General features: G+C 36.7%; 1 protein-coding gene across 8 annotated transcripts in view; it reads left to right on the forward strand.

The window, feature by feature from the left end:
* Positions 1-27,965, forward strand: part of LOC100162918 (polypyrimidine tract-binding protein 2) — a 139,003-nt gene that overhangs the window by 82,598 nt on the left and 28,440 nt on the right. For all 8 annotated transcript variants that reach the window (XM_029490329.1, XM_008185291.3, XM_029490330.1 and 5 more), the window contains 2 exons: positions 11,080-11,226; positions 17,377-17,514. In XM_029490329.1, the coding sequence (XP_029346189.1) occupies positions 11,080-11,226; positions 17,377-17,514 (285 nt within the window). The remainder of the gene's footprint in view (positions 1-11,079; positions 11,227-17,376; positions 17,515-27,965) is intronic.

A 27,965-nucleotide genomic window follows, 5' to 3' on the forward strand; every position in this document is an offset into this window, starting at 1 on the left:
ATATACAACCAACTTAGCTGGCCCACATGTACATACGTCCCGTAAATACCATATATATGCATGTGTGTGTGTGTGTCTGTAAGTATATGTATGCGTGTGTGAAGACTTTAACAAGTGGAATATTTTTGGACGAAAAACAACGGTAGAATATATGAAATTTTCTTCTTTTACCCGTGTAAACACAATACTTTTCATCACAATAGCCATTTCAGGGGTTATTTTTCAAGTTTTCTTTTGCACCACTCAGAACTTTATATAACAATATGCATGTATATTATATGACGTTGTTATAATACTTGTATGGCTGCAGTGGTAAAAAACCTCGTCCTCATATCACTCATTTGTACACGCATTTAAAATACATAGACGAGCGATAACTTGATGTGCTAATTAAAACGTATCTCGGCTTCAGTGCAGGTTATACTGTAAATATTCAAAAATCGTCAAGTATTTTTTATCCACATTGGTCGACTTGATCGCGTGCTTCTGATGCAGTTATTATATATATAAACCTGCCACAAGCGCGAATAGTTGTTTCGGATGCTATATTATAGTTTAGTTTGAAATCATTTTGAGAAAAAGAGCGAGATAGGTTTTTGCAAAACTGATTGGCAACGCCGTTGCCGCCGACATCGTGTGTGCGTGCCTCCGGCCCAAACGTAAGAAATTCGATTAATTCCCTCGGCGTTCGTCTCCTCCACCTCATGCTCTCCGAACGTTTCACCTTTTAGCAACCCCCGCCAATAAGGACGACGTGGTGTAAAACGGTCGGTGCAAGTAGTGGTCGGGTGGGTGGGTGAGGGGACATCCCTAATTGTGTTTGACATAATTAATGTGCGCGCGACAGGTACGTAAACAAAACCACTCTACCCCCGGCTAGTTCGTACTTGTACGTACAAACACACACACAAACACACACTTACACTCACATATGTATCTGTGTGTGTGTGTGTGTGTATGGAGCCCCAGCACCCTCTAGTCGTAGTCGCTGTAAATTCGCGCGAGTGCCCGTATATGAAATAATAATTGAAAGCGAAAACATTCGTGTATGTATACGGAAACCAAACACTGTCGAACTCTGAAAATACTATATAACAACGTCGTAGTGTGTTGTGTGCACACACGTTATCGTTTGCAATTTAACCGGCCAAATGAACCGTGTGCGAGCACGCGACGTGTGTGTTGGTATGTATAAATATACATAATATATTATGTGTGTAGTGTGTGCAGTTGTAGTAGTCACCCTCTGTCACCGTCGCCGGGCGCGGAATAATATACGGCGGCCGCTCAGAATAGAGGTACACCCACATACGCCGCGTATATTATTATTATTATACTTGTACGAACAATATATATGTAGGTTGGGTACTACATAATTATATATTATATTATATATCGTAACAATTCAATTACAACGATATGACGCAAACTCCGCGCGCTGCTTTCTCGCCGTCGCGGTATGGCAGGGGTAGTTAAGTGAGAAATGTACGATATTTCGCAACGATAATATTAATATAGTACGTAGGTAGAAATACAGACTTGACGTCGTGATGTATGACGTGTATCGATCACATCGAAGACATGCTATTAAACGTATTGGAGCGCCATGTATAATATGTATACCGCGAGCGATCGCTTTGACGAGGTCGTAGCAGCTATATACAATATAATATGTTTATATAAGTACCGTATATAGCGGCACACGCCAAACAATGCGTATGTATGTATGACCTAGTCCTGGTATAATAATAATAATTCGTTCGACGTTCGTAATAACCATATATACCTACATTGTACAGAAATAAGGGACGACGGCGACCGCGACGAGTGTTTCATATATATTATTAATATACGACGTATAACATAATAATATAGGTAGGTATACACATGGGGGCGCGCCGTTGACAAGGCGGCGATGGCTGTCAAAATTTGACTTTGATTTTCAGCAAACAACATGCATGCATAATGGGAGGGGTGGCCCATATCGTGTAGCTATAAATATATAGACACATGCTTCGCATATGCATATTATATTAATATAATTTTTTATTATGTCCTGAATAAACCCTGCTGTTTTAAACATATATATATATATATAATATATTTATACATACATATATACCTGTACCCCGGTAGTGGTTACCTACCGGTGCTATATTATATGTAACGTATAAATATTGATACTACCTACGCGGTATTACTACCACGAGTGGCGACGGACGAGCGTCAAATATACGTTGTCTTGTCATCGCGGGCACTGCGATATTATATTATTATTATTATATATTTGAAAAACATTCCTATTGTGACGTGTGTGAAGTTTTCCCGACACCAATAACGTTTAAATTATAGAGGTTACCGCGCACGCCATTTTTCGTTATTCATTTTTTTTCTCTCTCACTCTCTTTAAATATTTATAGTCCGAATAATGGTGTTTTTTCTCTTTCAATGTCTCCCTTCTGATACACGCACACACACGCGAGCGAGCGTGTGTGTGCGTAAGCTCGCTTTTATTTTACGATTGTTTCTTCTTCGGTTTTATTTTATTTATTTTCACGCCACCTCGCCGCACGCGCAACAGTGGCAAAACTTCCCCTCGCTGTACGTCTCGTTTCTATATTCCGAACGAAACCTCACCGTCAACAGGTACGGAGGGTGGCTTCGACGACGACGACGACGACGGTTATAATCATCGATCGTCTTTGGCAACAGTTTGTCGATTGTTGCTTTCCCGGGTCGTCGCTGTATGCACGCGTGTATATGTACTATATCACAATATAATATAATGGCGTGCCTCGATAACAATAATAATAAAAATAATGTTACATTATGGTAATACATTCACGCGATAAGATTATTTTTAATATTTCCCTATATCGGTTTTTAATGACAATTTCTCATCAAACGTAATATTGACGCGATACATAGATCATGACTGCAATATAGGGATTGTTGGGATGTATCAATACATAGGCCATATAGGTACCTAATGTATATTAATTGTCGTCTGCTGGTCTTCCGCATATATCTGCAATACCGTTTTTCAAAGTCTGGTTCGGTTTGCTTTACCGACATTCCTTTAACCACACCCCACTTGTCATTAATTTACCATCCATTCAACCAAGGTTTCAAGTACATCTCCTAATTCAACGGTCTGTTTCACTGCACTGTCCCGTTTATAATATCTAAAGCTAAACAACACAATTGTAAACTACAATAGGTACATTCCATTCGGATCTATTGCTTTCAATTTTTTAATGGCAATCGTTCATCAACATTTTCAATCAAACGATAAAGTAACCCCATATACAAAATAATTCCGTGGCTAGGTGCAAGAAGGGCCAATGTCACATTTTGACGAAATTGAGATTATTTGACCAATGTCATTAAAATTTACTTATGTTACTTGTGTTAAAAGAGCCAATGTGTCTTATGCTGTATAAAAAAATTAGATTTAAAATTGGCCTTTTTGACAATAATCGATTTATTATGGGCTTATGTCGACATTGGCCACATATTATCAAAAGCCACGACATTGGCCATTTCGAAATCAATTACCTAATAAAGTTTATAAATATATAAGTTATTAACATTATGCTCAATTGCATAATTTTGTTATTAGGTTTTCATAAAAAAGTCAAGTTCTTTAATTATTAAAAATTGTTTATTTTAAATTTTAGTTTTTGGCCAATGTCAAACCAAAGTATTTTATTATTTTTTCTGGGGGGCCAATGTCATACTAAAACGTACATATTTATACTTATAAGCAAAATGAGAGTCATACAATGAAATAAAAATAAATGTAATTAAGTAACAGCATTTTTAGAGTTCCTACATAAAATTTAAGATTTTTACATACACCCTTTTAGTATACACCGACCTTTGCTGAATAATTCGTAATTTTCACTGTTATAATTATTATTTTCGGCGTTCATGTTACCAGTTCAATACTTTCCGGTGACTTATCGAAAGTTTTATAAATATCGGGGATATAGTTGCTTACTTCGATATCCGTATAAGATGTTTGTTTTTTCACTCAAAAACTTCTTTCGGAAATTACCACCAAATACGTGTGTGCTCTGTACGTCAGTTTATAATATTAAACGTTCTGTTTATTCTTTTTAGTTTCGCGAATTTCGATAGTTGTATTAGATAATTATCACGAACGTGGCTGCCATATTTCACAAGTTATCGGAGACAATAATTAGGCGACTAGCGCTAAATGTATATTTCTGCTTTCAAGCAGTGAATTTTTCGTGCGCACACTAATATATATAGATATTATATTGTATAAAAGTATAAAACACTGTACTATATTATACATCTATGCTGCTATTTACTAGCAACATTTTCAAGTGTAGTATTAGGTTAATTTGGTTTTGTAGCGGAATGTTCATATCAAATATTTACTCGTTTTTAAAATTGTTTTCCTTCGACGAGCTGACTACGTAATGTAGAGACTGTGTTTACATTCTATAATTGGAAAATGTAGTTTGGACTGTGAAAATAGTGCATTGAAAACACCTAGGTAATACACAAGTTATGAATTTAAAAACTACTTTCTTCAAGTCATAGTAAAAACGGCAATTAGGATCGAGGCATGGTCGTTACCTCACTATTGCAAAATTTTCAGCAGGAAGAGAATTAAATGTTAGTTTTGTATTTAAGTAATTATAGTCATCTTCTGCGTTTAATTTTCAATATCCAAGTTTAATAAGCCAAGAATATTAAAAACATTTTTGCCATCTATATAATATCCAGTATCATAAATCACAATTGATTATATCAATCGATCAGACGTGCTTATGTGAAATGTTCGTTTGGTAAAATTCGATCTGATTTGTGATTTGTCGTACGTATATTAAAATATATACCCATATATTATGCAATAAGTATTAACGATAATTTATCGGTAATGTACGCATAGCATATAGGTAAGTAATATAATATATGTTATCTTCTCGCGTAGTATTTTAGAGGATGTCCGGTGGTTAGTTAACCAGTGCGCGAGTTCTTCGAGTTTCAAACAGATATAATATACATGTATAGTGCACTATCGTAGGCCCGACGGTACCGCTGCTGCCAGAATACGAAAACCATCATTTGTATTGGAAGTCTTACTCATCCTATTATATAGCAGACTCTCATATATAAAATATGACGACGATATATATAGGTCTGTACACGGGTCACGATCCTCACATCAATCCGTTTTCGGTCACGTGCGTAAAACTTTAAGTCCACCTGTGGGGGCCACCGCGTGTTTGGCGTTCCCAAAAGTTTCTGTCGCCCGTAATTAAACCTCCTGACCGACAAACTCGCGTTTGGACTTTGTCCACTTTATATCACCTGTCCGATAGATTCCTACCCTTCCCACCCATACCATACATTGTATACCTTCCCAGCTCGTGCCATAAAGGAGACGTCCTGTTCGTCACATCCTTCTCGCATGTCTCTACTTGCATAATACTTGGTCGACGGGGTTGTGATCGTTGTCTTATGTATCTTGTATTATTTTCATTATTATTATTATTATTGCTGTTGTTGTTGTTAGGAACTAACGTATAATATTTTCTGGGATAATCTTTGGAAAAAAGCAACAAACAATAACAAACTACAACGATGTAAAACGGTCGTTTTTACTCCTAATTTAATATTTGCTTACGAACCACCACCGTGAAATGAATTTTCTCGTTCGCGTAATAATAGAGCTTCGGTCCTCACGCTACCTAGCCTCGTAAAAACCCCATTAATGCTTTATATCGTAATGTAAACTCATTTTCGCAAAAACAAATGTTTACGCGTTAAATTAACCAAACCCGTCTGAATAGTTCATGTGCGGTATATACCTCTATACAGTATACGTGGTGCTCGTTGTTATCCGAACCTGCCCGGTGAAAAAAATATTGGTAAATATAAATTTTGGCTATACCACGCGTGTGTACCTAACCCAACTTGAGCGATCGTCGACCGGTTCATTAAATTACTTTATTTTAAATGTTTTTTCCTACTGTATACTTATAATATATGTGTAATTCTAATTATACAGATAATACACATATATTATGTTATAATACATTATAATGGGATTAATAGTTTTTTTTTATCTCGAAGAACTAGGAGACCGGGTACACAATAAACCCGTTGCGATAACCCACGTACACTATATAATATGATATTATGTAAATACTTCGTTTTTCCCCAATTTAAAATTCGTGAAAAGAAAATCGTATTATTTCTTCTCCTATTTAACCGCAGCTCATAAATAATAACTAGATATCGCGCGTATATATATAGCTTGTATATAGTCTATGTATTTCTCAAAAAATAGCTAACGTTCTCCTAATTCAATCTTTTTACTTTAACGGTTTTCTTTTTTAACGTAACGCCGTTACACACACTCACCCGCATGTGATATATTATATTATTATTATATACGCGTATATCTTAGTTTCCATTTTTCCCCCTATTGCTCCATGTATATTATATCCTACACGATACATAAACCTGCAGCTATATAGGTATGTACCGCCGATACCTTTATCATACTAGACTCTCCGCGGGATTTGACGCGAGACGGGGTGACCCTCCTCGCCATGCATGCGTTCCATGGCACCCGTCCCCCTCCTGCGTGTTTATATAATATAACACCACTGAATCAATTTTCTTCTCCAAAGGAAGATATAAGTCTGTCGAACGACGAACTCGACGGTGGTGGTGGTTGCGGTAGGGGGTGCTCCGTACGTACTCATTTGTGGTGGGTAAGAGGAGCTATAGTATATACTTGCGGATTTGTTAGCAAATTGGAAATGGATTTTACTCTCAATCCTACCTTACCCACCCTATTACACCCCTTATACATATATGATATTATTATCTCTTGCCGTCATCGAGTACGACCTATACATAATATATATATAAATATATATTATTATTATATAAGTATCAAATCGTAATCTTCGGTAGATATAGTTTGTAGATAATGCGTAAGTACCTATATACGTGTCTATATACATTATATGTTCTATTAATAGCACAGGTTACCGTGGGATAAAACAAAAAAAAACTTATTTTTTGAAATACGCTGTTATATAGTAGTAGTCCATTGTCCAGGAATATATTGTATTATAATCGTGACGATTTGTTCGAGTCCGTACTTACGGCGTAGCGACCCTGGCGCACACGTGAAGGGATCGGATTTATTTATATTTAGTTGTTTCTATACTTAACCAGTGTACTGTAGCAGCAGTTGCTGTTGTAGTGGGCACTTTGTGTCATCGCGTTAAATCCCGTAAAACTCTTTTTCGAAAAAACCGGTGAAAACTTTGTGGTAGCGTGAAGAAAACTTCTGTTCCATTAAGCTTATCTGTCATGCGCGACGGCGGCGAGGACGGATTAGTACGCGGCCTACAGCCGTGTCAGTCCTCGCGTTTTCCTCGCGCTATGTTATTATTATTTCGTCGCTCGTCACTACAGGCTATTCTTCCCGAGTTAACAAATCTTCTGGAAACAAGAGCATTTACAGTGTATAGACGACGTTCTTGCAGTGAAAAAAGGATACCTACAGGCTATATACGCGGAGCATAATCCGTGGAGAAGGCTAAACTTGATCCAACACTATAAACGATTATTATCAACACCACAGTTTCGTCGTCCGTTCGATTTTATCAATTTATCGGTATACAGCAAGTTTTATTTCGAATAAGCAAATAATATTATAATATAACGTATAAGCGTAAAGTGTGGACACTGGATATCTTACGGAAGAATTAAAAACTTTAAATTATTGTGACGACTGGTATTATATACCTATATAGGTACTTATTACAGTGGCGGCGGTCAACGGCTTCATAACCACTCGTGGATATACAATATTATTATGTGTTATTTAGACTCTACGAAATAAATTGCCCAGAAATCCTCCGGTTCCGGTTCACAACCTCGACCGTGGCATATAACTTAAAATTAAGTAATGCGTGTTATCTTCAGGCAATCTTCATGCGGTACGAGTGTTCTATAGAGAACCCGGCATAACACAATATTATATATGTATACGTTCGGACTAATCGTAAGGTGTAAATTAATTATTAACGACGCCCGCGCTTCCTCGTTAATAATAAGTAATAACGCTATAAAAAAAAATTAACAATAACACTTGGAGTAAGAAAAATAATAAATAGTTACAGTCGGACGAAGGCGCTGCTTCGGTTACGCCAGAGCGGATTTAAGACAATGGGTGTGTATTTAGCTACAGCCTATAGCAGCGGGCTAATTGCGTTTGTTTCCTTCTTGTAATTATTAGAACGTCGTTGTAATCGTATTTCTTTGATACCTACAAAATCATGTCTGGGAAAATGTTTCTGATTGGCTCGTCACCGCGACTCTGCATACAACCAATCTGTGTGAAAAAAAATTATCGTTAGGTTATTGCACGTTTCGTCTGATTATTTTCTGTTTTTGAGTAATTTTTAATCCGAACGTTATATATGATATGACCGCGATCGACGTTCAACGTTCAGGAGCAACTGGCAGCTAGTTTTTTTCGTTATTAATAGAAAGTGCTACCTATTCTATCTACCAGCTTTATATACCGTAGGTACATGTGTTGAAATATCGATTTTTGGATATGTTTTCTGCGTCGGGATTTTTAATACGTTTACGCGATAGGGGAGAAAAATATCAATAGAGCAACACACAATAGTCGTGAGATAGTTGTAGTGCACGACAGCATTTGTGAGAGGATGATGTGAGAAGGGGGAGGGTAATAAAACAAACTTTCGACTTCGGGTCGTGGAAAGAACCGCGAGTGTTTGGCGAGATGATAAACGACCCGGCTTTTGTAGCGAATTTTTCCGGTTGCTATAAGACGTTCAGCTCCAGCGGGGAAGGAGTGAAAGTGTGTGTGTAAATGCGTGCGTGCGTGTGTATAGGTGTGTTTGTGTGTGTGTGTGTGTGTGTGTGTGTGTATTATGTAGGTACGTGGATGAGGTGGAAGGAATTGTCCAAAAAGTTTTGTCACCTTTTGTCAAAACACCGTACTTACGGACAATAGAGGTCGATGGTACATAAAATCTGAATAGAAAACGTAGAGGGATGCCTTGGTGACGACTATTTATCACGAATAAAAAGGAGAAAAAATAAATGAAACGCCGCTGCCGTAACCTAACCTATACCCTATCTACCTGTGTGAGACGAAACGTATTAAATCGATATGGGGTTTTTAGGATCCCTCATTTTTCGGATACATCTCATGAAACGTATATATTATATTATATTAATATAAAAAATAAAAATAGTTAAGAATATAATAATAAAAAAACAGTTTCAATTGTGAAAACCTGACATGTGGCAGATCGGGAAACTGTCGAAAAACCTCCTTTCGTATATAAAAGCTATGCGTTGGAGGTATAGGTACCTGTTGTCTTTTGTAGTACGCATATACAGGTCGAAATATAGAAAGTACACTCTGGGGAGGAATATTTTCCCTAATAACTACCGAGGTGAACGGGTGGTCGAGCGGGGATAGGTTTAGCAAACGTAGCCCTACGTTTTGACGAAAGGGAGACACGTATATATATATAAATGGAAGAGGAGAGTTATTGGTGTGTGTGTGTATATTTATATATATATATAATATTGCACACGTGCCAGAAATGAATGATGTCGCTCCCTTTTATTATGTTCTGATAAAAAATAATAATAAAAAGTTTGTTTATTTATTTTTATTATTATTTTCGGCGAACGACGATATGATGGAAAACCGCAAAGCAATTTTTGCTTCCGTTTATACTATCATCACAGGCGTAGGGTGTGTTTTTACACTGTACATGCCTTGGTATAGTTTTTTGGGGGGGGGGGGGGGGGGGGGGGTGGATCACGAGGTTGAATGGATTTTATTTTGCCGCAACGGCCCGATGCTTTTAGCGCGTTGAACAAACATGGTCTAAAGATCGGTTATTCCGATTCAGTCGTCGACTGTACACGCGATAGCACGTCTCTGACTCTCTATGACGAATTCTCTGTCGTACTCGTTATATACCGTATTAACTTTCAGAGTAAAAAACAGGGGAAAAGGAAAATAAAAATAAAAAAATCGAAATTTTTGATTACCTCTACGGGCGTTATGGGTTTTACTTTCGCGTGTGTTCGACTGCACCGAATCAAGGGGAGTCTTACTATTAGATTTTTTTATACTAAAATACGCGTGTTTGTTATATTTTATATACATTATGTTTACGTACGAATAAAAAAGTTTCGTATTTGTTGGAAAACTAGGTTAGAAAATTGGATAGGAAAAAAACGTAAGCGAAAATATATATTATTCCGCGTATATAAGAAAATAAGGAAAGGAACCTTCTGTTTACACACTCCCACCCACACACACACACACACACATCTTCATCTTCTATGCGTGTTCTATTCGATTTGTATCGAAAATATTAATGTAAAAAAACATTATTTTCTACCATAATATTTCGCTCGGATGTCGAATTGTTTGGTTTTTTTTTATGCTTTCGAAACAGTGATAAACACGCTCGATTTCCTCGAGGTTAATACAAAAATACGAATCGAATGAAGAATATTATATTATTAAAAGGTAAATATGAGGACGGGTCCAGACAGGTCATCATCACTATTATCTTACATTCTAACGTTCTAGACGCCGTAACCCGATGACGTCGTTTTTCGCCTAGCGATATCAAACACTTTCCCACTTTTCTCACCCCTCCGTGTCCCTAACAAACCTAGATTCTCGGGAATTAGATTTGAATATCCATGTTCCGGAAAACCACCCTCTCCGGGCCCATCAGCTCGCGGTCTGTCACATTTAGTCAGTATTCCGAAAGCCCTCAAGGCTCGCGAGCAGGATGTCAAAAATCATACCACCACCGAATTAGCATTTCACCTTTTCCATCGTCGACGACGATTCATCTAATGAACCGGACCGACCTGGGCGATCTCTTCGCGCTTGCCTACAAATCCTTTGTTGATTATTACATTTAATAATGCGTATATTTACAGTTCAAAGATACAATTTACGGGATTTGTACTAATCAGTTTACTCGTTTGTTTTTTCAGGCCTTCCTAGAAATGGCGGACGAGACGTCGGCATCGGCTATGGTCACATACTTCACGACATGCACAGCTCAGCTCAGGGGTCGCGCAGTTTTCATACAGTTCAGCAATCATAAGGAGTTGAAAACGGACCAAACTCACAGCAATGCCGTAAGTATTTACAATATATTTATACATAGTGAAAACTTTTGTCGTCCAAGGATGAAAAAGTTTTAGTTATTATTTTTTCCTCTTCAGAAATTGGGTTGCTTAATTTTTAAACGAGAATGTTTTGTTGTTGCCTGTTGTAGGTAAACTGTGAAAATTATTCGCATAATATTTAGGGCTGAAGAGTGAGGAGGGTGGAAAAATACTGGTGTTTTTAAAAACACATAAAGTCCGTTTAAATAAAAAGACGTTTCAAATTCAATTTTCTGAACAATAACATATTTAATTTACGTAAATTAGTTTTAATATTAAACTTCGTCGCTATTTCGATATTTTTCTTTTCTTACTTATAATAATTGCAATAATAATAACAACGCAAAATCGAATAAAGCATTTCGCAAAATAATTCAATTTTGATCAAGTTAATATAATATTAATAACCGTTTTATATAAAAATTACAATTACATTGTGCCTATAGTCGATAAAACCGCACTCACGATGATAAATATTTTGTTATCGAAAACTATAAAAGTTCAATATAAATTTGGTCAATCGTCAACGTTCGAACTTTATTGTATTAAAATATTATCATTGTATATATATATATTGGTGTGTGTGTGTGTGAGTATTGGAAGAAATAAAGTTTACGAAACTACAATGAGGGGTATTAGATTCAATTCACGCGTGCGGCAAACGGTATATCTGAGGTATTTTTTGGTCGGTATCCCGAGTGAGGATAATTTTATCGTGTGAACGATATTTCATTGTGATGTTGATGGGTTTGATGAGAAAAAAAATCAAACAATCCTGTCGCGATGAATGTATGTGATTGTAATTTTTATTGTTTAGATAATATTTTACCTATAAACTGTGCAGCAGTGGGACCGTCTAAACTTTTTTCAATTTGATACATTATTTTATAAAATAGGGTCAGGATATAATAATTAATAATTTGATTATATATTAACTTAAGATTCACATTTATCAATTACCGTAATATCTTTTAGTTTACACTAAAACCTTTAGCGGTATTGGGTAAAATATATCGTTGTAATAATAGTTTTTTTGATAGATAATTGTTTTTGTTTTAATTTATTGATTTAGCCTCAGTATGGATGGTCATTAAATTTTTTCATTACATATTTATGAGCTTCAACTTACATTTTTTTTTTCGGTAGATAATTATTTCCATTAGTAAACACAATAAATACGTTATATGCCGTCGTTGTTGAGCGAACGACGCGTGACAGCGTATTATGTAACTTACAGTTTAAGGAAACTATAACTATATATACTACCGAGCTATAATAATATAATATATATTATATATTATACGTGCATGCCTATATATGTATACAGAGTGCGTAATATGAGATCGTTATAGAGATTTCTCCTAAGCAGGGACTATATCTATAGAGGGTTGCCAGTAGCTCGCTAAAAACTTTTAACGAGCTTATTACAAATTGAAACCGTTTTTTAACCCCTCTCTCCCTCTCCACGTCTTCGCTTTTATATATAAACGAGTGTAATATATATGTACATTCGCATTCCAACATTCATCCTTCCTCATCCGGACGGAGTTTTGGTCTATATATATATGTTTGTCGCTCTATATATATTACCCCGTATCGTATTATTAATTCCCCGTTTGTCGTCACCGCGTACACATCGCAGCACATACATATTATACGATGCGTTGTAAAACGGTGACATAGCTCCGAGCTAAGACTCTAATAAAAACGTCCGACGGTAAAACGAATAAATATAATATAATGACTACCATATGTGATATATATATATATATCGAAAACGTTTACGTGTATGCTCTGCGGGGTCTGTTCGCTCGGATTTAGATTTTGCGGTGACGTATCCGTATTTCGTATCCGGTTTCGGCCAGAGTCCTTCCTGTTTCCGATACAGAGTCGTCGCCGCCGCAGCCACCCTCACGCTGAAACTTGGACGAAAATCGTTGGTGATTTATTAGCTCGTGTGGTTCCGTGATCGATAGCCTGTCGATAATGTAAAATATAACGTACGAGCCCCACGATAATACCACGGTAAATCTAGGTGCCGAAATAATAATATGAATCGTGATCCTAATCGTAGTGGTCTGCGGAATAATAATAATAATAATAATAATGCCGATGACGAGAGCCGAACTACGATTATATATTAAGAGTATAAAAACACAATACACATCTATATAATAATATTCAATGGAAGTTACAATACATTTTATGGAAATTCAAATTTTTAAATATTTTCTCTCCTGAAATGTTCCTATCTCAAATATAACTTTAAATTATCTCTAATTATATCGAGAAACGTGAAAATAAAAATATTATTAATTTCAATAACTGATCCCCTATTTAGTAATGCGAGTAACTTTTCAAAATAATTTTAAAAAAATGTTTAATAGAAAAAAAAGTTGTCGTGGCAAAGTTACTCAGTATACATAATTAGTATAATAACCTATGCTTCGTTTTCGCTCAACCTTATTATAAATTTAACAAAAACAGACGACATTTGTGTTTTTAATTACGCGCGTATGTTATTAGATTATAAATAGGTAGGTATATACCGCGTTTTTCTCCTTAACCCAGCCATGTATTATATAGCAGGTAGTCGGTATGCAGATGTCAAAAGACACGAAAACGTCTCGTCGCGCGTACATAATTGTGTTTTGACAAATAACAATGGTTCACGGTAATATATTATAGTATAGGTACCAGCTGTATAATATACGTATATGATATTAAGTGGGTATACTCGCGAGAGAAGGATCTCGAACGAAACGACGTTTTTTGAGTGTTAAGCACTATTTGCGAGTCTGCCTAACCGCATAATATTATATTATACCTATGTGCAGCGTGTGCAGTATGCTTATTGTGTTTTCTTATCCGCGCGGGAGATTTTTAATGAAGAGGACGCTCCCGATGCTGTGCAGCGGTATATACCTGCAGAAGTCGGGTAACCAGAAACAAAACAAGTATAATCGCTGCGGCGTCTACCCACAGACTGCACACGGGTGGGTATTATATTATTATTTCGTCGTCCGTGTTGCGGTTTGTATATTAATGTTATAATATTATATTATACGATTTATCATGTCGTCGCGCTTTCTCGTACATGGTTTACCGACTCCGAGCGTTTATGTAGTCACGTCGTATAGTCATGACATTATATTATATTACATATATAATATATATTCTAGCCCGTAAGTGCGTATTTACTGTGTGTGGACGGTTTCGTAAAATAATCCCTGGATTCGTCGACGCGTAATGTACCTACCTATGCAGGATTCGTAACTGTGATCTTATTACAGTGCTCCTTTGCAGATTTTCGAAAAGAACAAATCACAGGATTATACTGTCGTAAAGTGTATAGTCATTTTGTTTTGTTTTTTTCTTTTTCCATATAACCATTCTCAGCGCGTTAATATATAATTTATACCTTCGACACCTTTAAAGTCTCTTTGATCTGTCAGCCCCCGCGCATAACGATACTATTTGTACTAACGTTACTCTGTCTGAACGAATATATAATATAAGCGAAATATAAATCGAGTTGTGATGATACTCTTCTTCCAGCCTTCGTGTTACGTCTGTTTTCGTCGAGGATCCGTGCTAGTGATGATCTGTAAAATATGTTTATTCGCCTCGTGTTTGCATCGTGCAACTATGGATTTTGTGGGTGTTAAAATTTGAAAATCCACTCAATGTTCCGCGTACTAGATAATGTCGGGAACACATGATTTAGTGAAAATAGCACTTAAACCACCAAACGTTTGGCCAGCGATCTAGTATAGGTGCGCTCCCGGGGCCGCTCCCTCTCGAGAATTTGATGATCATATTGTGGCGTTAAACTTTTGAAATGACGATGTCCGCAAGACGACGCGTGTGTGTTGTACCGCGCGCCTATGACGCGTCGTAAACCGCACGATTACCTAAATAAAAATGACCGCCGGAAACGATCCATATAACGCACCACGTCCGTCCGTACGAGTTCAATCCGCGATGGAAGCTCATATGATTTTCGCCGTACAAATTCCGATCTGGGATCCAATAACCGCGCGTTTACGGACGGCCGTAAAATATTATACGCCTGCCAGAGTACGTTTTACGTCATAAAACCGTGATAAATCTCTCTAGCGCAGGAGCGCGGCTGCCGTTATGGTCGAAGGCTACAATAACGCGCTCGTGGTGGATATAAACGTTTATTTAAACCGCACCCTTTTTAAGGTGGTAATAACGACATTGTTCCGTTCCCACCACGCGCCGGTCTGATATGTATACCCCTTGTGTCTTAAACCGAATAGTTCATCCTGCACTCGCCTCTTATTCGTGCTGACAAATCTTTGGTGACCGTAAGCTCGCCCTGAGATTTATAATATATATCTGCGAACAAACGTGCTTGTGTCGTATTTGTATAGTAATCCTTGCGGTCGATCGCTTGATGAACAACGCTGCTAGGTTTTGACGGCAAAAAGAGAAAGGATTTCGAGAGCAAATTAGGAGAGAAAAAAAGTATTCTCTTTGTTTTCGCTTGATGGATTGAAATAAGAAACGTCTGTGACAACTCCGTTCCGGAACCATTGATCTTTTTTGTTTTCTGCTGTTCAAAAATTAATCTGTCGAGAAAAGGGGGTAAAACACAAGTAAGAGAGAGAGATAGAAAACATTAGATAATATATATTATACCTATATAATATATAGACTACGACGAATCGGCGTGACAACGCGTGTGCTTCGGCGTAAATGGACGGAAACCGGAATCCGGACAGTCTTGATGATGATGATGGTGGGGGAGGATACCTGTCAGAGAAGTTTTTCGGGCGATCGATAAGTGCGTAAAGGGGGGAATACCCGTTGTAATGTAATGGTCGTGTAAAGTTTTCGAACTTCCGCGGCGGCGATAAAATCGTCGTGGTCCCGGATGAAGAATGGTGGCCGGAGGTGTGTAGACGCAGACGACGACGATACAAAAGGGTTGTGCGAGCCCCAACGTAGGTATACGTATATATATATATAACCACGTCGCAATCATTGTTTTCTTTTGGTATTATTGTGATTTTCAATATTTCGTTAACAATATTAATTTTAGATTGACTTCTATCGATTTCTGATTAATGTAGGTAGAACCCTTGATATAGCCAACGTGATATATAAATTATATCATTATATATGCGCTCTCGTGTTTTTTAGACTACTCGGCAGGGTAAAGTGGCAGCTACGGTAACAGAACACACTAAATCGTCGTTCGCGTGCGTGTGTTTGTGCGATGATACGATAGTGCTCTCAAAAAGGGATTCGACGAGAATGTCGTTTGGATTAATTGTGACGTACCCGGGTGGACAAGTTGAGTAATTACAGACGGCCGGTCGCGTGAGTGGGCGAAACTCACTTTTACAAATCCCCCGTGTCCAGCTGGAGACGCGCGCGGTAGAGCTGCTGACTAATGGTCGGCTACCCCTCACCACCAGTCACCCACTCCTCCAGTGCAGCCTTCCATTTCACGAGTTTTCCCGAATAAAACTAAATGTTTACTAGTGTCATTTGTAATCGTCCCACGTGGTGTTTTAGTTTTGAGGTTTTTTTTTTCATTCCCGCTTCGAACAGACGGAACCAACTTCTACCACCCGCTGTGGCTTGCACGTATTATTGTCATCAACCCTTACGGCTCACTGTCCGAAAATAAGGCGCGTATCATATGAAAAACAACACCCTTCTATCGCCGTGCCATTGGTTTACCTGCTTTGTGTATCGCATATCGCATATGCGAACAATTAACGCATACTGTATGTACGGTTAATGTAAAAGCCGGGACTTACTCGCGATGTTTTACAACACAATCCGTTTTGACGCCGATAAAATATTATACCTCCATCGCCTGTCCGATTCGTCGTTAGCACCGCATCAGCTCCTCTTCCCGCCACCCCTATTAACTGCCACCCTTTCGTTGTGGGTATATTCTGTATTATTAATGGATGGCCTAGATATATAATATATATTAATAACTCTCGCTCTACACCTCCTCACTCTCTGAAACCCACCAGTCACCTTGTCACCCTCTCGAATACGAGCTATATACGAGCAGTCTTTCGTCGTCTTTACACCGTTCATTTATCATATTGGTTTTAATTCATTTTCCAGAACGCATCGGCTCAAGCGGCACTACAAGCGGCCCAAGCACTGGCTGGCCAGAGTGACGTACAAGGAGGTCCAAATACCGTGCTCCGGGTAATCGTCGAGCACATGGTGTTCCCAATCAGTCTGGACGTCCTCTACGAGGTGAGTTTGTCAGATAATACTTGACTACAAATTTAACATCCACCGTGAAATTATAGACGAGTGGCCGATTTATCATAAACGCCGCCGTGGGAGTCGGGTTGTACAGTTACATAGTATATATTATACTATACATATATATGCATGTAAATATAAATGTTATACAATATTAAGTCCTTTGGCATATTGTGCGATATAATGAAACATACCTGTACGATAATTTATTATTAAATATAAATTAAAACCATGGAAAATATTAATTTTTAGTTACAATTTTTATATTCGTGTTTGCCATTTCCTCGGCTATCGAATCAGAAAATACGAAATCGGCGAACAGGTTCTAGATTTGACTCTGAGAAACTTGCCCAACGTTTTTTTAATCGAGTTTAGAACGTATTGCCGTTTGATTGATATTATTTTTGACTTCGATCCCGATAGATCATTACCTACCGAATTTATAATACGCGTTATACTACATATATTATATACTGTCGAAGATGTATTTTTGTCGTCGGAAGTAGAAACATGTGTACCCCGTAAATAATATAATGCGGTACTACGTAGAAGGTGTAAAAATATGCGTCAAACGATCTGATTCGTTATCCTATACAAACATAATAATATGTATATATGATATTTTATGCATCTGCTGGAACGGTGTGCCGTCTTATGAATTCTAGCTCCATTGTGTTATCTATATCGAGTTGCATTTTCGATTCGATCGTTCGTACATTGAAAACCAATTCCCCACGGTTGTTTTATCGCATGCTCGGCGCACCGAATTCCCGTTACTCTAAATATTCGAGTCGTTGCCGCACGGTATTGCTATTTTGAGACTGCGTTTCTCTACATTTTAAATTAAATAACAATTGTAGTGTCGCGGACTCCATGTTAGTGCTGTTTATTATGATAAAACATGCGATTTGATATATAATAAAAGAATAGTGCTTATGTAGGTACGTTTCCAAGCGGTCAGAACTCCGCGCGAGCAATTTTATTTCATTTTACTATTGTACATATAATGTATTATGACTGCAATACGACAATGTCCTTCGTCGATTTCTTGAAACATGTTAAACCTTAAACTTAGTCGATAAAAAAATTTTATATATAACGTGTAGGTATATGTATATATATTAAAGAAGTGCGTCGTTAAAAGTTCTCCAATTAAACTGCAAGAAATATAATATTTATACATATATTGTATAGAGTATAGGGTTTATATAGTTCACGCTGTTGTGTAACTACAAAATAACTTTAATTTCACAATTTTATGGTTTTTAAATAATCTAAAATACAAACCGATCAAACGATATCACTCGTGATATCCAAGTATGAAATACCTCCAGTACTTTCGCGAAAGTCCAGAAAATTTATTTACAACGTTTGTAACATATCCGTAATGCTTTTCCGTAGATATTGTTTTACTTGTCGGGCAGTGCAAAAAAAAAAACTTTCACTATTACGGAAAAGCGCTAATTCTCGTAAACTAATAAAATAAAAATTGTAGGTACCTTTGTGTATATAGTTGGGTATTTAACTGATTTGCAATTTAGATACAATATGACGCTGTAATTATAACAAATGTATACCTATAATACTGTTGATTTATGTATGAATAACCTCTAAACCCACTACATCCCCATATTGCTTGTAAAACTGATAACAGAACAATTCATTATAAGTAATATTATTCTTATTATATTAATAACGATTACGTCGTACGTATAGTAAGCACAACCCACGTTATGGGATGGTTGTGAGGGGGAGGTTAGAGAATTCCCTTTCAGCCAAATAAGAGTATTTAATGACGAAGATTTATGATCATCATATCCTCCGCTGTTGTGTTGGCTCGTTTTAGCACATATGCGGCAAGTGCTTAGGCTGGGCCCTGGATTTTTTCAATTTTGAAGCAAAAGGCCGTATCAGAGTGAGTGGCTAAGGGGCCCATGGGAGATACACAATTGTTTTTGTAGCTCTACACTTTTTACTGTCTTAAAAACACTGCACTGTCTACAAATCGTGTACGACGCATCTATTATATATTTCGCCGGGGCCGCGGCAGTGCAGTCGCGGTATAGAACATTATACAATGTACGTAAAGGCCATCTTAACAGTTGACAATCAAAAGTGTTTACTAAACATCTTTTAACTAGGTACCTATAGGTATGCAATGTGCCCATCACGTGGTATACGCACCCTATAAATCTCGCAATCGATATATATTTGCAATTACAACTGCACTGATCTTTCGTGACGCCACACTCCGAGACTCGGACTGGCCGAGCGTATCGTAAAACGGAACACGCGCGCGCGCATTCTATAGCCATCGACTGCAATCCATCCTCCGCCGTCGCCGTTTACCCCTGTGGCGTAAATTTAATTACGTTTTCACATTAAACTTCCACCGCTGCTGCCACCGGATAGTTTGTATAGCGATAGGTGTGTAGGGTAGCGTGTTTATATATATATATTATATATTTTATATATATATGCGTGCGTGCAGGCAAGCCGGTCTGAAGTTGCTGTGGTCTTATATATTACGCTCTCACCCCCGGTCGACCCTCGGGCATCACGTTTTCACGTACATCTGAGAAACGTGGTGTGTTTTTATCCGCACGCGAACACGCGACCACCACTGAGTAGGTGTAATCCCCACACCGAAGACCTGGCTCCGCGACGACCCCCGGGCCGTAGTGGTCTTATTGCGACCGCACGCAACGCTATGTACCTCCACCTAAAAGGTTTTTTTATCTGCTGTAAACGTATTGTTTTAAGTCCTGCTTGCTACTTATTCAAAAGATGTTTCAAATTACACTAGCTGCAATGATTTAATTCAATTTACGTTTGTTATGTTATAATAGTAACACGAATTTATTATATTTTAAGGGAAAAAGCTATGGATTGACGTTTTTTTAACAATCATTTTTATTTTTACATATTCAATTACCGCCCCTCTAAATGTGACTTAATTGACAAATATGCCATTCTTAGTGTCTAGGGTCAAAATACATTTATATCGTAAAGAATTTTTGCCAAAAAACACGTGAAGTTCTACTGTTAAGAATTCTAACATTCTAACTTGTAATATTGTATAAATTATAAACCAAAACAAAAAAGTATTATAAATAATAATTAATGATAAATAAATCACTCTTTTTCCAACAATCTACTACGGCGACATTGAACGAATAACTAAGAGAAATAAGAGTTATATGTATAAAAATTGTCTTTTAAAATAAATCACTATGGTTTACTTCTCTGACATAAAAATTGGACGGACCATCCTAAAAAGACATAATAATTAGTGTGAATTGGGCCCCGAAAATTATTGGTGTCCTAATAAAACTAGATTCGCATAAATTTAAAAATTGTTTATATTACGATGATTTAACTTGTAATAGGTGTTAATATTGTCTTGCATATTAATAATATTATATTATGGAATCACTACAATGAAATGGTTACTGGTTGGAATATATAGATTAAAAGTTATAGTTATAGTTATTCTTGTTGGTTTCGGTAATATTTCCATGATCTATGTAAATCAGTATTTGATGTTTTCAGTACGTCGACGGTATACAAATTGTAATGTATGCGCGTGCGTATATATGAAGAGGCAGCAGTTTTATAAAACAAAATTCTCCTTACCTCGTTATTCCATCCCGTCATCATTGGATTGTTGTGCGTAAAGTCAAGTCCAGAGTTTGTGTAACGACTACGACGGTTATCTTTTTTTATGATTCTTTTTTCGTATTCTATATCCAATTAAAAATAATTAAAGTAAACATTTACACAACGTTGTTGCAACTGGAAAATGGTTTTTTTTTTTTCAAAATGTATTTCCCGCTTAATAGCAAATGTATGTTTGCAAATAGACAGTCGTGTGCTGTAGGTACTACACGAGTTATTTTTTTCTCACTTGGCATATATGCTCGGACTCTCGAATACTCAAACACAGAGCTTGTCCTTTCCCAAAAAAAAATCAGATGAATATTTCATATTACGACTCTTTGTGACGAATAAATATAAAATATATGAGTTAATGGCTGCGTGACATTATAATATAATGTGTGCAATAATATTCCGTGAGTATACTTACATCATAATATAATGTCGGTCCGTCTGTTATGACGTTTATTTTTGTTTTTCGTCTAAACGATATAATCTCGTCAACAAATGTGCAATGTAGTTTTAAAAATATACACATTTTTTGCTCTCCCGGGTGGTAGCGTGGTAGTCTTGTTTTTAGATCCCAAGCGACGATGGAAAATATGTTTTTATACGATAATCGTTTTTTCTCGATTTTTATTTTTATTCCCGCGTGGATACCGTCTCGGTGCTGTGCGGTGAAAGAGCTCCAAAAGTTTCCGTCCGCCCGCGTCGTCTTTCGACAGTCTTTTATAACAGACAACAGTTATTGAACAGGTCGTTTTTTTTTTCAATTTTCTTAATAGTTTCGCTTTCGAGGAAAAACTACCCTGTGCGATCCCCAAAAAATATCGAATACGACTGGCTAGTCTGTCCTGCAGCTTTCGTGTTTTTTCTTTATATTTTTTTATCAGTATCGATCGGTGCGGACACCGAACGTCGGCAGCCGTTGTTTATAAATTATTTACCAATTAAAATGCGACGTATTTATTCTGCGCTGCAGTGTGCACGATGATAATTAAAATTTGAATAAATTCTTTTGATCTAATTTCAACCGGTGATGGCGCGTGTGTACAAACACACACACACACACACACATAGACGAGGAAAAGCGTATCTCTCGACAAACTTAAAGTATATAATATATACATATAGTTTATTATGTCGTTTTGTCCCCGTTCACGGGAAACCACCCGTCGTGGGTAACTGCAGCAACAACATGCACAAGTACTAAGTGAATTATGTATATTATGTAGGTACAAGTATATTGTATTACATATTACATTATATGACCGTATAATAAAGCAACTATAGGTGCAGTACAATCGTTTTGATCGTCGGATCCCGTGGCGTTGTATTTCGATCCAATCGGTTTTCGAGTGTGTATTACACAGTATAGAGAGTAAGACCCACTTAATATTTGTATATTGTCCGGTTGGCGATCCCGGTGCAGGAAACTTGGTGCGGTGCAAAAAGTTTTCGTGAACATACTGGGACGTTTGTCCCCCCTGCCACACACATAAATTATGAATAAACAATAAACATAATATATTTATTTACTAATTTGTGTCTATAGCCACCGACGACGATAAATCGAAATTATAGTTTGTATCCGTCACTCCGTTGATTTTGATATAAGTCTGTAATTATATCGAATCGCGTATACGTTTCCATTCAAACGCGTACCTAATCGGTATTTTGTGTTCATGTTAAAGTGCTACTGACAAGAACAATTTAAATCAAATTATTATTAAAATAAACATTCGAACACAAAAACACAAAAACACTGAATTTAAATTTTAAATTCTTATTCTTATTGGCATACAATATGCTACAAAATAGGTACTCAAAACCTATATTTTATTATATTATGCTCTATAAAGTAGCAACGTTGATAAATTATATTATCGCTCGATAAATAATTCCCAGCAATTTCATAACGCAAACTTCGGACTATCCGCGTCGTTAGTTTTATACTCTATTAACGTTTCGATCCTATGCATTGTTATGCGTTGTTAGTTGCGTTGAAAAACGAATCATTCGCATTGCAATTTTGTATTATATTATACTATTATCTATAATATGTGCACGTTTTAATAAGTATTATCGGGCTGCCGATGATGGTCATGAGTGCATATTTCATTATATTATAATATACCTACTGTTTTTGACACGTCATTTGAATCGTTCCAATCACTGACGTTACTGCGATAATCGGTCCCCTGTAGCTCGCTCCCGTGAATTATTACCATATTTCATAATTGTGTGTACCTTTACAGTTATGATATTTATTAATTTCTATGGTTAATTGAATACGCAAGAGCACACGTGCCTGTTTCCAAACTAATTACGCGTTGCCGAAATTGGTTTTGTTTCTGCGCAAAACCACGTAGCTACAATGATATTATACCTTACAAGGCGATTATTTCAAAATTAACAATACTCATTTTCTGGAAAAGTATCAACGTTTAAAAATATATTTTGTTTACATAATTTTAAGTCATTACAAAATACTATTTGGAGATTCGTTGCCTTGTTCGTGTCGCTATATTATGATTCATTTAAAACTATATACCGCAAAGACGTTTTGATTGCGTTAAAAATATTTACGCATCCTTGTCTAAATCGATACGTACAATTTCATTCGTATAATCCGTATAATCATATTTTAATGTATAGGTATGCTTCGCGTATATGCTTCCTAACGTCGCAGGTAAATATATTATGGGTGGTTGAGTGATATCCGTGTGTGTGTGTGTGTGTGTGTTTAACATTAAGTTATCGACAATTTTAAACTGTTGTATTTTTATCCAGTCAATCATTATAGATGAGTTGAGTCTCTTCATTAAACGCGTTTCGATATAATATAACGCGTAATTCATGGCATATATGGTAAATTAAATTCGCAACGATTTATTGACAGATGTACACGTATTTTATTCCGTATTATACTTACCGCCTGTAAATACCTTAATTGTATACAAAATATTACAATTATAATTTAAACCTTATGATTTTCAAAGTGAAAGATACTTAGTAATAAAAAATCCCATACATACACTGTTAGCGGTGGTTATATACCTTCATATGATAATGAACACGCGCACATATTGCATTGAAATATTTTTTATAAGGGAAAAGTAGTTATGTAGGCATGTTAGTGGGTGGGTGGGTAAGCATGCAACTACCTATATATTTATTATATACGCGTTGTAAAGGAAAAATGTATTTAAGATAAAAAGTATTTTTTACGATAATAATGCACCCCATCGAGCGAAAGACTGAAAATTCTTTTCAGAAATGTTTAGAAATAGAAAATTTCCGTGTGTATACATACCTACCTACCTACCTATAAATACCCCTTTTCCCGAACCGCGTTGTATAGTCTCACCCGTTGTCGTCGTAATAACAATAATAATAATAATAATAATAATAAGCCCGCTGAAAATATAACACCCCGAGCACATCACTATGCCATGTGCAAGAGAGCTATTTCCGCGTACTTTGATAACATTACAATATAATAATTTATGTATATAAGCATTATAAACGTATATATTATTATTATTATAGGTGTATATATATGCATTATAATCGTATATCAAATTAGCGCCAAGTCTCTCCCTGGTCGGGTCACCGGGCTGGGGCGAAAATCATGGTTTAGCGGTCGTAGGGGGAGAGGTGAAAGTCGGGAGCGCTTGTGTATATGTGTGCTTTGGGGGTTTTAGAGATTATCCCTTTATATAATACACGCATATACGTATATACACATTTGGTATAGAGACTATAATATATATATAATATTATGTACTTCACGTGCGCACAGGTGATATATAATGTTCTATACACACTCACGATGCATCACGAGCGACGGCGGAGGCGAACGAGTTAATAAATTTAGCGACGAGCGCGGTAGAAGACACCTACCACCCTGTGGCGTTTTCTCGAAAAACAACGATCTGGGGATAAGAGGAGACCGTGTGATGAGGGGTGGGTGGCGGCGGTGGAGGGCGTATATACTGTATACGATATTATGCCGCTCTTAACCTCGGCACAAATAGGATTAAGTTTAACCTCCCCGAACACCTCTCCCGCTCCCGCTATTAACCGGCTCGATGGTTTCGGTTACACTCCAGTTATTGCTCTGTATATGTATATAATATACGCCCGAGTTCTTTTTAAAAGTATTCGCCGCCGCCGCGGAGCTCTTAAAACTTTTGATACACCTCACCCCCTCCGAACACCCACTGTCGTCCTCATCGACAGACCGTCCGTGTCGTGCAGTATACGCATAAGCACTGAGTCCTTCTCCGCGCGCTGTAGTTTGCACATAATTCCGTATGTAAATCAACAATTAAACGGCGGCGGCCTTTCTGTGGCGTCTCGTTTCAATTCTCTAGAAACGACGGTGTTCCCTTCGCCCCGTCTCGACGACGTACGCCGCACACGTTTTTTATATTTAAATATAGACACGTATAAATATGTTAAACCGCGTATAATTGCCGGTTTTTGTGTCTCCTTAGTCCTCCGAACTATTGTAATTTGAATTTTTTATTATTTTTTCAACGCTACGCAAACTCTCTTTAGTTTATTATTATTGTAATTATTTTACGCGCATGCGTTATCTCCTCAACATCAGTGAATCGTAATTTGCTAGTATAACTGCTCCCCCCCCCCTACCATAGCTACAATACATACTGCTACAGTTGTGCATATTATGCAGTGTTACAAGTGTAATTAAATCTATCGCATCCCGTTGTTTCGTGGGAAAAGAAAAACTCCCTTGCAACGTATGGACAAAATATGAATGATATATTATGATGCGTACGTATTTATTAGAAATTATAGCATAAATATAATATTACCTATTTATACAAATAAATGGGATAGTTTATTGCGGAAAATCGCGGGTGTGAGAAAAAAAAGCCAACGAAAAACTTTAACCGTACGCGTTTGGCAGTTAACTTGAAAACAAACATCCTATAAAGATAACTTCCGCCTTCTTCACGCTCCACCACCCGCGTGCGCGTCTCCTCCATTTCGGAAAACTCTTCGTTAAACTCCTTAGTCTACTTGTTGTATATACAGCCATAATATAATATATATATATATAGAAAACATGTAATACATTCTTAATCGTTCATTATTTATCATCATTATATTGCCTTTCAACATAATAATTATGGTACTCGCGAATATCGTTTCGATTTTATCGTCTTTAAAATATAATATATATACTCCAGACATTTGATATTGTTAATCAAATAATAAAATGCATTATATTGTATAGATTAATACTGCGCATTAGAACTATAATGTATTGTGTACGACGTTATCACAATACGTCAATGCTTGCAGAATCCATAGGTATTTAATGATTCAATATGATGATGTGTTTAAATTATATATTGTGAACGGAAAAAAGAAACGGCGACGCGTCTCTGGTTTTTGTCCCTTTATTATAGTTCGTGTTTTCATGTAATATGAAAGTAAAAAATTCTCTCTTGCAAACCTTTATAATATGATATGACAATATTGAAAATAGGTTTCCGTTTTATGCGCACGTCGTATATGGTTGAAATATTTGGATCAATGTTCCTATTATATACGCGACATACTTGTTGAACTTTTTTTTTATCATTTTACAATATTATTCCTAGAAAGATATATACGCGTGTTACGTATGTATATCGTGGGTCGCGTGTCCGAGGATTTATTCCGTCAGTTTTGGATTAAGAGGAAGGATTGATCGTGTCACACCCGCGTTATATTATTACGGACCGGATGTTCAACCGACCGGGCTCATATCGTCTTTGGGTGTCCGTTATTCGGGTCGTTTCTCCCGTCAACGTCGCAACCGTCTCGGCACATTTGAATACGAATTCATGTCTAGAAGGAGGAGAGGATGAACTTATGTCCGTCTGGTAAAATAATATTATGTATACGCATGTACCTATTGCGGTTGGTCGTTTTAGTCGAATCGTTTTCCGCCTCCTCTCTTTACATATTATTTTATTATTTGTATTGCTTGTCGTCGTCGTCGTCGTCGCTGTCTGAGAGAAACACTAATTCTTAAATCCCTTCTGCTCGTATATTGTCTGTGGTAACTTTGTCTGTTGACTTATTACCCAACCGTCCTCCTCCTCATCTTACTATTACTACTACTACTATTATTCCCGGGTATTATACCTTTATACTTCCGAACATCAGTGCACGCATTGTTTGTCCTTTACACTCGATTACCTCTCGTTAAAGTCAACTCGTCATTATACTACGGGATTAATATATTATATTAGCTATTTGCTTTTGGTGTGTTATGTTGACAGCTGTGACGCTATAATAATGCACTTATCATCACAGCTACACGCGGTATCGGAAAGCAAATAAATAAACAATAGGCGATTATAATAATTGCAGTCTTAACGATATGTATACAAAACAAGCAGGTAAGCATAACATTATCCTTATTTATTGCATACTATACTGATCACTTTATTGATATTTTGATAACATTATTATTTTTTCTTTTTTTTTTTTTGTAATAATCGCCACTAAATAAATCTTTAAAAATATTTTTAAAAAAACGTTGATATTGCTATTATATGTGTTTAATGGGCCGTATTATTAATATATATGTTCGGTACGTCTCAATAGTTATTACACGATTATTGTCGACGGAGGAAAACGTTGAAATATTCACCTGAAAATATCTCCTCGGATTATTTGATGTAATATTTATTCGCCTTTAATTTGAAATGTGGGATCTCCGTCGTTACATTAATTTAGACGATTATTTAAATATT

Source organism: Acyrthosiphon pisum, chromosome A2, assembly GCF_005508785.2.
Source record: "Acyrthosiphon pisum isolate AL4f chromosome A2, pea_aphid_22Mar2018_4r6ur, whole genome shotgun sequence".
Taxonomy (NCBI): Eukaryota; Metazoa; Arthropoda; class Insecta; order Hemiptera; family Aphididae; genus Acyrthosiphon; species Acyrthosiphon pisum.